The sequence below is a fragment of the Amblyomma maculatum genome, chromosome 3, assembly GCF_055883805.1.
Source record: "Amblyomma maculatum isolate TAMU_Amacu chromosome 3, ASM5588380v1, whole genome shotgun sequence".
Lineage (NCBI taxonomy): Eukaryota > Metazoa > Arthropoda > Arachnida > Ixodida > Ixodidae > Amblyomma > Amblyomma maculatum.
In genome coordinates, this window is record NC_139346.1 from 148,124,011 (window position 1) to 148,135,084 (window position 11,074).

The 11,074-nt window shown below is 43.0% G+C and overlaps 1 protein-coding gene across 1 annotated transcript; it reads right to left on the reverse strand.

Annotated features, from left to right (window-relative positions):
• On the reverse strand, window positions 1–10,550 carry LOC146196357 (uncharacterized). The gene is made up of 6 exons (XM_084596971.1): window positions 10,347–10,550; window positions 9,790–9,902; window positions 6,407–6,542; window positions 5,199–5,372; window positions 1,752–1,877; window positions 1–213 (listed from the first exon to the last, which is right to left on the reverse strand). The coding sequence occupies exons 1-6, from the start codon at window positions 10,548–10,550 to the stop codon at window positions 1–3; spliced, it is 966 nt and encodes a 321-aa protein (XP_084453097.1).
• Window positions 10,551–11,074: the final 524 nt, after the last annotated feature.

Genomic DNA, 11,074 nt, shown 5'->3' on the forward strand with positions numbered 1-11,074 from the left:
TTATGACGGCACCAGAGCCACACAGCTGGATTCGTCGAAAGGAGCGTCGAAATGATCCTTAAAGTAATCGACGAGCTTGCGCAGCGTCTGCAGACGGCTGAAAGCGCTGAACTTGTTTTCGCGGCGGCACGAGTTGCTATAGTCCTCGTAGTCAAGGTCGAATGCAGCTAGGCCGAAACGCAGTCCCGTGTAGTTTGTCTTCAACAGACATAACTGTAAAGATAAAAGGACGCGCGTGTCCCGGTGCAGAAAACGTTATTATGGAGGAAAATGTTTCCGTTATTTGTGCTGCCGGTAATCAAGAGGTTTCGCACCGTGCGTATCGCTACATTATCGCTTCCCACCCGCCATCAGCGCGCATGCGCAGACCTCCTCACAGGCGCCATCAGCAGGATAGTCACTCACGACTGCTACGTTAAGAAGAATCAACGTGGCCGCTTGCGGCGCGTGGTGCATGCTGTTTATGGGGTTCTAATAGCGCATGCTTGACAGGGTGTTACAATTCCGCAAAACATTTTATTGTTTACCTCCGATTCAACATTTAATTTTAATGCTCCTATTACACTACTGTTACGAAGGTGAGATATTCCTCAAGGGCAGGTGCGAGTCGAGATTAGTACTATTTGTTTCGAAGATGCGAACCATGCGCCAAGTGCTGCCATCTAATAATGCAATGTGCCCGCTTATGATCCTTAACACGATTCTTGGGCATTTAGGCACATTAGGAAGATATTTAAGACGTTTCAGTGGGTGGCAAAACGCACGGAAACCTGAGACAAGCAGTAAGCCCGATCAGAACACCTCTCACCTACGTAAAGAAGATGTAACCAGGGGTACGAAAATACGCTGCTCAGAGTATTATTGCTGGGTTGCTGAACAAGAAATTGATAATTGGAGCACGGCGTCAGAAAACACGCGACGGGGACACATTGATCAAAGAGAGACTGAAGAGTAGGAATGATGACATTCCGTACATTGTTGGGGCAATGAACGGATAACGGCATAAGAAAGGCTCGCGTCAGAATAAAATGAAAATACTAAGAGGTTTTCCTGCCGATGACATAACGTTTACAGTGCAGAAGTCTACACTGTGTGTGAGATTCGTAATTTCGCTGGAGCTGCACCCATGTTAAAAATGCAAAATTACGCGAAGGATAACGCAGTTGAAGGCATGATAATTCTTGAAACTGGGCTCGAAAGTGCCACACTCTCGGTTAAATGTGAACAGAAGCGGTATAACATATATAATTTTTACTCGACTTCCTAAGCTTGATGGTTTCGGAACGGAACAGAACACCACAGAAAATTGGGGGTGATACGCCTCCAGGGGAATCCATGTTTTGCTCTCAATTTGGAAAGCCGCAAAAAAAAAAAAAAGCCTTTACCACTCCCACGTCGTATCTGCATACGTAAAACGGCGCCCAGCCGCACTTTGTTTACGTTAATATAGGTTGCGTAATGACCATAGCTCACACTCTTTTGACCCTAATTCCTTTTTTCTTTCGGGCGGCGTAAAGAATGGTTGTGACAGATGGCTTTTCCTTCGGGTGTTACAGCGGAAGCCTTGTTGCTAAGTAGAAGGTGGTTTGTCAATTACTTGCAAGATAAATATAGGTTGCTGACCTAAGTGTAGTCCGGTGTCAAACTGAAATAAAAAGAATGCGACGAAAAACACCTTCCTAGCCAGCTGCGACAAAAGACGTCACCAAGGAAGCTGGCCTAAATGGGCCAGAAAGCTTCGTAATTGTTACCTTTCTGCACAGTGATTCTTCGTTGTCGTACACGAACATCATATTTCTCTTCGTGTTTCTAGAAAGCATGGCGTGGTGCTTTGTATCATAAGCGGGCTTCTGCCAGAGGTCTTGATTGTTGCAGACCTGAACAAAACGATTAGCGGCCACATCAGGGGTGCTTACAACATCTTACACACAAGGCAAGAGCAGGATGAAAATCAAGGTGGCAAGGTTCACTGCACATCATTCAGACTGTTTCAGGGAAATACGACTAAAAGGGGTTGCTTTTCTATACACGGTGAAACAGTAACGGCAGCTGATTTGCTGTTGTGTCCTGAGTATTAACGTTAGGGACTGTGCCCACCTTAATGAAAGATAAGTACGGCGCCTAATTTACATCCTTGTTTGAGCCCATATAGGGAACTGAAATAGCCAGATGATGAAGGTGGAAGTGAATTGCTGCTAATGTGTGTGATTTACCATCTTTCATGCCGATATTCGCCTAATTGAACTGGGACACTGAGCGCAGTACAGTTATGTAGTGCTGCTATGCCGAATTCTCCCACCGTAGCTACATGGTGAGATTTACTGCAGCAAAACTGCTTCGGTTTCTAACACATTTGAAATCTCTTCAGATTTAAACCAAAGCGCTTAAGTCTTCCTACCATAGTCGGGATGAAAATTGCCGCAGGGCTTGTGCTATCGCTAGTGAAATCATTAAATTGAGTGCTTGTATACATGCAGCCTCCTATAATATCTAGGACGACTCACACTGCTCTTAGTTTCTGTTTTGTGACGTCCCTACTCTGTAATATAAACACACGTTTCATTCGCCCATTTTAAACTGACGTCTCTACACCCGCCTGTGCAATCTCGCTAGTGCCGTTAATGAAAAAGTTCAGCGTCGTAAGGACCTATAAAAATGATTGTAAGCTAAATATTACAATATGTGCTAGCTTGTACAATGTTCACATTATTCTCCCCCCCCCCCCCCCCCCCCCCCTTCACGCTCTATCCATAGAGCTGTGTAAACACCCGAGACCACTTCGCACTTCCTCCCACTCTCGCCCTCTGTTTACATCAATATACGCTGCGTTACGTTTATGCTGCGTCGGGTGGTCCTTCACATAATGCGGTAGCTTACGGCTCATTTCGAACGACCAGGAGTCAGATAGCAGAGCCATAATTTAAGGGCGTATTAAACATGAGTGTGGGAAAGCATATATATAAGAACACGGCTAATGAAGCAAATCAGAGGGGAGCAACTTACGTTCTTGTTTCGAACCCTTAAATGTGGAGCTGAAATGTCTCCCAGAAATGAAATTTTAGGCTCTTGAGCTCAGTACTTTAAAAAAAAAAAAACAATGCAAATTGCTCCCAATTGTTGTCAGTCACAAATCACTTCATTAATACATAGTTGCTGCCGGTGCTTTATGAATTCACTACTATTAATTCCTCAGATGATTTAGTAAATTCTTCATATGATCTATAAGAACTAGCGCAGATCAGTCGTTGAGAGAAGATCATATTTGGATAACTTAATCTAATCTGCTTCTGTCATCAGCAGTCGTCGCATATGTGAAGCCAGTCACGTGGTCCAGCTCATTCTTTCAACGGCCGAGAAGAATGTCTCGCTCGAGACAATGACAAATAGAAACAAAATTATGACTGTTTCAAGTAGCCTTGAGATTGCGAAAAACTTGAGCACCTACGTATGCATTGATCGGAAGTGCCAATCTCATTAGGACTGAAAATAGGTATAAAAAATTTCAGGCCGTGCATAGTGCAAAGCCCCCCGCCCCCTCCCCCCTTTCTGTTTCCCGGAATATGCAGTGTTTTTCGCGCTGCTTCATAAACAACACTTTCATGAATATGCTCTGCTAGATCAACACTGCCTTTAAGAGAACGTCAGGGCACTGAAAAATAGAGAAATGTGCACATTGCTTGTATATGTGCAATGCTAATAAAAAACTCCGCATAGATGAGAAAGACGATAACAAAATATTAAAACCAATAAGAACTATGTGCGGTAGTGATATGTGTCAATATTTCATGTCACAACGCTTTCCCTGCGCACATGGTAAAATCTATAATGTGGCGCATGATACAGTCAAACATCTCGTATGAGCCTCTTGAATTTTAGTTAAATAATAGGGTTTCAAGAAAAACGCGAACTTGAACGCTTTCTAGGCACAAGAATGGGTTGGCGATCTTGCGACGGCCTTCAATGCTCGAGCGCAGTGCGTACAACCGATAAGCGAGGATAAAAGAGACGGAAAACGAAGGAGTGGAGGAGAGTGCGACTGGTTTAAAAATAAAAGGGCATACTATAGATTTTCTATGCTTCCACACTTGATAATACATCCGCCCTCTCATGGAATCGCCAAAAAATTGAGTGAGTGGCGCCTCATGGTATAGAATTAATAGAATACCTGACTAATGACCATGGCAAGCATCTCAAGCTATCTTTCTAAAGCAATCGTCATTATGAGGCCCGCTGCTGCATGAAATATATTACCCTCAATAGAGAGAATTCATTACGCAGGAACAAAGTCACCATTTGTGAAATTATTAAGGACTGTGTTCCGCTAATTATGGCAGTAGAAAAGAAAGCTGCATTGCTCTCTTATTGCATGTAAGCGAAACCCTCCAAACTTGGCCTTGCTTTTTTGTTACCTGCCAATAGTACTATTAGTACTACTTCCATGTTAAGGAATATAGCACTTTTCTTTGTTCATCATAGGAAATAATAGAGTAAGTCTTACCTACGACATCTGATTGCCTCTGCAGCATGCACCCTCTTACTCTGTGAGTGATTGACCTAATCCACGAGTGTTGTGGAGCCCTCCTTTTTTTACTCAGCTTATTACGTCCTTAGTCGCTCTGACGTCGATGCCTTCTGTTGCAATCCTTTCAGTGAGCTCCAAGTAGAGAGCATTTCAGACCACCTACTTAAATATTTTTTCGTTTTTCAGACAAGCAGAACACAATGCAGGGGCTGCTTGACACGTCATTTAATAAGCTGCGGCATGAAACGTTGCTCAGCGTCATTCAGTGCAGCTAGTTATATAACACCGGCTGGCGTGGTATAGTTCATTTGCCCATATGAAGGATGCATCGCTCCATACAAGGCACAATTTATGCCGCTGCTACAAATCAACACAACCACCCTCGCTAAATTTTGGAAAAAATACTTACAAATCTACATATGCGTATATAATAAAGGTTTAATGTCTCGAGCGGCAAGATGACACCACTGCTGTCCCAAAACATCCAATGGCCGATGATGAGGATTTTTAACTTCGAGTTTTTTCAGAGCGGAATTTGTCAGAATGAAAAGCATCTACCGAAAAGACACAACCAAGCACTTCGAGGCTGGTTTACAAGTGCACGTAATGCTCTGTCTCTCTCTCAATACAGAAGTAAGTTGTAAATAGAAGCATTGTGTGGTCCCTTCAATCTCACCTCTGTGTAAGCATCGAAAGCCGGAGCTATGGGATTCTGGGTGCAGGGAGAGAAGATTTCGAGAGGGAACTTGGGCAGTGGTGCCGCTAGACGTCCTTTCATGCCCACGGATATTGACCAGCGAGTGGACGCCCCCTGGGTCTCCAGCTGTCGTAGCGCCGACGCTGCTGTGTTCTGCAATGCAAGAAAATATCGATGTAGGTTTCTTCATGTCCACTATCTGACGTGCTCTTATCTTGCTATTACTTCTTTTCTCTTTACCGCAATCAACAATTGAAGTTTCACTTCTCTTAACATAGTGTCGCTCTGTCATTCATTGCAGGATACAATGGCAGCATCTCCTGCATTGTGATGGGGTTAGACATGCGATAAGAGCCAAGTTATTAGCAGGGTATCCCTCGATATTACAGCAAATATTGACGGCAGGAACAATATTTAAATAGTCTAAACCATAGAGAATGCAACCGAGGGTTGTAGTCTCGATGCCAGCTTGATATTTTATACTATGAAACATTGGCTGCCTTGGCGTATGAATGAAAATCTTGCTGATGGGAGAAAGTCACATCAATTCTAATCCGTCGTTGCGTAGGCGACCTGTCAGAAAATAATATCTCTAGAAGCCAACAATTCGGTAGTCCAGGAGCTATCTTCTTCATGGCGGAAAGCAACACTAAAGTTCAAAACTGATAATCAAGAAAGCGTGACAAAACACTGCGGGCCACACGAAAAAATTATTATATTCTTACGTAGCCTGGCCCGCACCACATGCACAGGATTGCTTCTTAATTATAATCTTAAATTCACACTTACACTTTATCCCGTTATCAGAAGCCGCATAATGCGGTCCTGGAGGTATGGAAGTTGAAGCTGACCAGCGCGCGCCTGAACCACTGAGAAGCACTCCTCGTGTTCGCCAGAAGGTCTGATCAAAGGGCTCATTCAAAAGCGTTCTAGGTAGCATCATTAGGAAAAAAAGTATTAATCAATTTAGAGACAAGAATACTTCATATCTGGAAAGGACTTGGCCAGCTAAATATATGGAATAACTGCCAAATTTGTAATGTAAAGATACTTAGCAGACTGCGAAGGCAACAAGATAGTTTAGAGATTATTTACTCCCTGACTGACAAAAGCAATCGTAAGGAGCAGTAAACTTTACTTGAACCGACCACAACTGATAACAAATACTGGTTTAGGAACATACTTACCAAATCATGGGCGTATCCGAGCAGCTTGCTGGGTCGGAAAAGCGACGTTGGTGGAACGACAGCGCAGGTGATCGCCTCGTTATCCCCGTACGTGTAGTGACCTTGCGACACGAACAGATCGGGCCGGTACACATTTCTGTGTGTCAGTAGAACCAGGACAAACATTCCAGTCGTGAGTGAAATTTCGTGGTAAAGTTTTTAACAGGCGCAAAGCAGTTATATTTCGAAACAGGAAACTCTTCAAGGAGAACTTCAGGAACTTTTTCAGGAAAGTATTAAAGAGAAAAATTCGTTGGAGGCACTTAGATCTCTCTCAAGTGCGGTAAGGTCAAAACCTTTCTTGCGACTCTGCATTCATTTGCTGCTTTTGCAGTCATTTCATTTTTGCTCCTGCTTCTCTTTTCCAGATTTTTTTTTGCATAATTTTGGCATCCGTGAATGTTTTGACGTCTGCACATTATATCCGCATCCTTTGCTATTTTGACATTTAATTGACTTTTTTGGCTAAAACTAATTATTTACTCCAAATGAACACAATTTTGCAAACAGACATTTTTCACCCTCTACCTGATACAGCCATTCGTTTACTCATCAATCAATTAATTTCCCGCAAAAATGGTGACCAAGCTTAAGCCTCTGCGGGCGAACAAATCCTGTCCATACTCATGAGCTCATAAAGGTTTTTGCCCTAATATTCACCGATTACCAATGAAACTCGGGCACCACAACAGAAGTGAAATATTTACAGTCCGCTACATGATTACGTTATTATTACATAGGTGAAGAAATGATAGAGGTTATTGCTCGCTTCTGGAGCATTTACTCGCATTATTCTGTATTATATAGTGCAGCTCCGACCAACCAGAGCCCCCGAGGCTTCATTCAGGAGTGCAAGGTACTTAGTGCATTCTATTCCCATCCCACCATCTATCCAACAGGAGCTTCCTCAGTTGGCAGCGCTTTCCAATTCGGTGACGCCATCTGCTCTTATGACGTCACACAACCCACCGAACAATCTGTGCCACGCCATGTTACCTATCAGCTATTTCTGCCAAAGGCGTGTTTTCAGTTTTTCGAGGCTACAAGGTTTTACGGCTAAAGCCAGTTCTCCGGACGCCCCAGGACAATTTTTGTTTCCGTGATATAGTGGTATTTACCCTCATATCTTTCAAAGGCAGGTACATTCCAAGATTGGTTATGCCTGAAATAGTTAGAAAAAGAACGCTAGCAGACGACGGACAAGGAAGAGGAGAGTAAAGTTGCACGGGACTTAAGTAGCAACGTATTTAGTCTGTGGTCATACCTCCTAGTATCGTGCTAAAGCCACTGCTCTACACTGAATTCCTGAGAACGCCTTCATAATTGTCCTAGCCTACCGTAAGGGCGCCAAGGAGCGTTGACTAACACGGCAACTGCGGCGCTGTGAAGGAGGAGGGAAATGGTAACTCAACATGCTGTCACCGTTAGCACTTCTATCATAATATTAGCTGTAACCTTAAGCGCAACGTATACATGAACACAATTTAAACTTTAGCGCTTCGGTTGAGCTAATAAATATAAATAAAAATGAAAGCAGCAGAAATAATATTAGAAATAAATCTAATGAAAGAAAAATGTACAACATGAAAACAAGAATAACAAACAAACGTTGATAAAAGGCAAATTATGTAAAGTAAAGTATAAGTAAGGTCGGAAAAGCAACTCGTCCCGGAACCAGCTCATAACAGAACAAGGCATAGCAATGCCTTCGGATTTCCTCACTTAAGTAGGAGGAGGAGGAACGACAGGCAGATTAAAGTTAATCACTTTACTTTTAGTTTCTTCATGACAGCAATCTCTTAAAGAAAATATAAAAGAGGGGTGTTTTCGCTCGGTGCGCAGTGGGCCGCCTATACTAAAAATGTTTTCCAATCTCAGGCCAGAAAGTGGTTAAAATAATTAGGGGGCATCTAAGCTCCACCGTTAAGTCTATACGCGACAGCGTTTCACGCACGCGTGAACGTAGTGCTTTTTTTCAATGCTTAACTTTTTATTTTTAAGGCGGAAGCCTTTCTAAGCTCATAGTAAAAATCTCGATGACGCAAAAATTTTCCGAAAGATTCCGCGAGATTTTCTAATTTAATTTAATTTAATTATTTAATCGATCTATTACTTACTCTAAATGTTATTAACTGGCATCCTCAAGCATTGGCTTTTCATTCTGAGGCTTTTGAGACTGAACGCCATTTTTCAAATTTTTCAATTCTTTAATTCATCATACAATCAATGACGATCAATTCATCAATTCGTTATCGCCTATCACAAACCAATCAATCATCAGTCACTGCAACCAGAAATTTCCACGCAACGATGTTTTTTTGATGCAGCCCCCGATTTTTTACGACCGACCGTGCCGAGATCTACGGCTACAACACCAACGACGTTTCTGCTGAACAAGCTAACAAGCTATCGCCTAAAAAAATGCGCTTACTTGCACCCTAGGCTTGATGCCTGAGTAATAATAATTGGGTGACTGGAAAAGAAAGGCGCCGTATCTGTCAGACTTTTTGGTGATTGATTGATTTAAAGGAAGGGAAAGGCGCGGTAACTGTCTCACTTGTTTTCTGTGGACATCTCAACCGCGCCGTAAGGGAAGAGAGGAAGATGGGAATGAAAGTAGAAAGAGAGAAAGAGGAGCCGTAGTGGTGGGCTACGGAGTAATTTCGACCACCTGGGGATCTTTAACGTGCGCTGACATCGCACAGCACACAGACGCACATCAGTACCACGCTATAAGGCGAGAAAGTGGAAGGAGAGAAAGAGGTGCTGCAGTGGAGGGCTACGAGTAATTTAGACCATCTGGGGATCTTTAATGTGCGCTCACATCGCACGGCACACGACGCCTTGCGTCGCACTGTAAAAAGGGCTGCAAAGGTTTTGATGATTCTGATCGCCATTTTCGATAGTGCGCTCAAAGAAAAGCACTTGAAAAATTTGCTGATTATCATCTTTGTCGCATAGCTTTCATCGAATTACTCTGAAGAACACGGTTCTCCAAGATTTAGGTAATTTGAAGTTTCAAATAATTGAAAAAATTTTCCTGGTCTTCTGGAGGTGAAATGAAGGTACCATGAAGGCACTGCGTATGTTGGCTCTGCTGAATGGTTGTTCATTATTTCAACTGTTCGATATTAGATTGGACATTCAGTTTTTTTTTCTTTATATGATATTATTCAATTCGGTAGTTACGATGAGGCATTCGCACACCCATACTTTTCATGTAAGGGATCGTCGTATTTCATAATTTACGCTCCATAATCGATGACCAGCCGTTATGCTTGATTCCTCTTCGCGATTGGCAAAACTGACGGCATCCGAGTGCACCGGCAACCCCTTTCACTCACATCATTTTCTCTGCCACGTAGTTCACCCAGCCGGCGTTGTAAGGAACAGCACTGAGGACGACGTAGGCAGTCCGCCCTAAATCCCGCTGTCTCTGCGAAAGCGCGTCCAGTGCCTGCAGTCAAAAAATGCGGGTTACGACTTCTGTGTCCACTCACAATTACCCCTCCTTCAATGTAGACACCCCTAAACAAAAATAAAAATTCACACGAACCAAACAACAATACACCTTTTGCCGATAACAGCAAAATCATATAGGCGCCTCCACGCATCTGAGATGCTATTCCCTTCGAGTGATGGCATTGTCGTCCTGTGTACAGCAACAATTAAACTAAGAAAATATTTTTGCGACTAACTTGCAACAGTGTACAAAATTATAACATCAGGCTGTGGCATCTTAAGTGACTAAGTCAAAACGAAAAACATTACTTCTCTAGTGAACCTCCCATATGCACGCTTGCACTTGACAAGATTTAAACAATAAGGTTCATTGGATATAATAATTGGCCCTGACCAAATATGCATTGCGTGCTAATCATATACGAATGCAGACAATTACATGCTCAAATATCATGCCCAACTTCTCTGAACTGACGTCGCAGCGCACGTAGTTATTTATCTTCAAGCAAATGCCCCAGTAATGCTGCCAGCGCACCTTCAGGCACATGAAGACATCGTCCATGTAGTAGGGCTTAAGACCAAACACAGGAACGTCCAGGATGCCGAAATGAAACACCTCGTGCTTCCAAAACACCTCCAGCATTACCGGTTCAGTACGTGTGAGATCTTGCGTCAGAGTACCACGGTACCTGAAGTGGATACATATACTGAGTATGCTGCGTTTCGCTTCGTAGCAAAACAATCAAGCTAAAAAAACACATCCTATATTTTTGATATTATCTTTGGTAAAAAACCACCGCTTTTATGAGCATCATTGATCAGTCTCATGTGTTGGCCACCGGTAGGGAACAGCAGGACACTCAGCGAGAACAGTGTCAGCTTGTGGGAAAACTACAAACATCCCTGAAATGCTATATGGTCATGTTCAGATCGGTGGTCTGCTAATACAATGAGCTATCAATCCGCATTATCAGCTCTCTATCCGCTTGCACAGACTAGTTTCTCTGAACGCATAACACGATTCGGGAGTGAGAAGGTTTTGACTTTTCCGCTGTTGTTGTGGGTCTAAAGCACTGCGCTGGACATGGTGGGAGTCGCCTAAACATTCTGGTTTGTTCAGGTTTTACGAGCTGGTAATATTATTCGTGTGGTACGATTTATTATGCC

Coding starts and splice junctions, on each gene's coding strand:
- LOC146196357 (XM_084596971.1), bottom strand. CDS start 10,550: ATGCTGGAGGTGTTTTGGAAGCACGAGGTGTTTCATTTCGGCATCCTG. Junction 9,903..10,346: donor TGGGCATGATATTTGAGCAT/GTAATTGTCTGC, acceptor TTTTGACTGCAG/GCACTGGACGCGCTTTCGCA. Junction 6,543..9,789: donor TACGTGGCAGAGAAAATGAT/GTGAGTGAAAGG, acceptor ACTGACACACAG/AAATGTGTACCGGCCCGATC.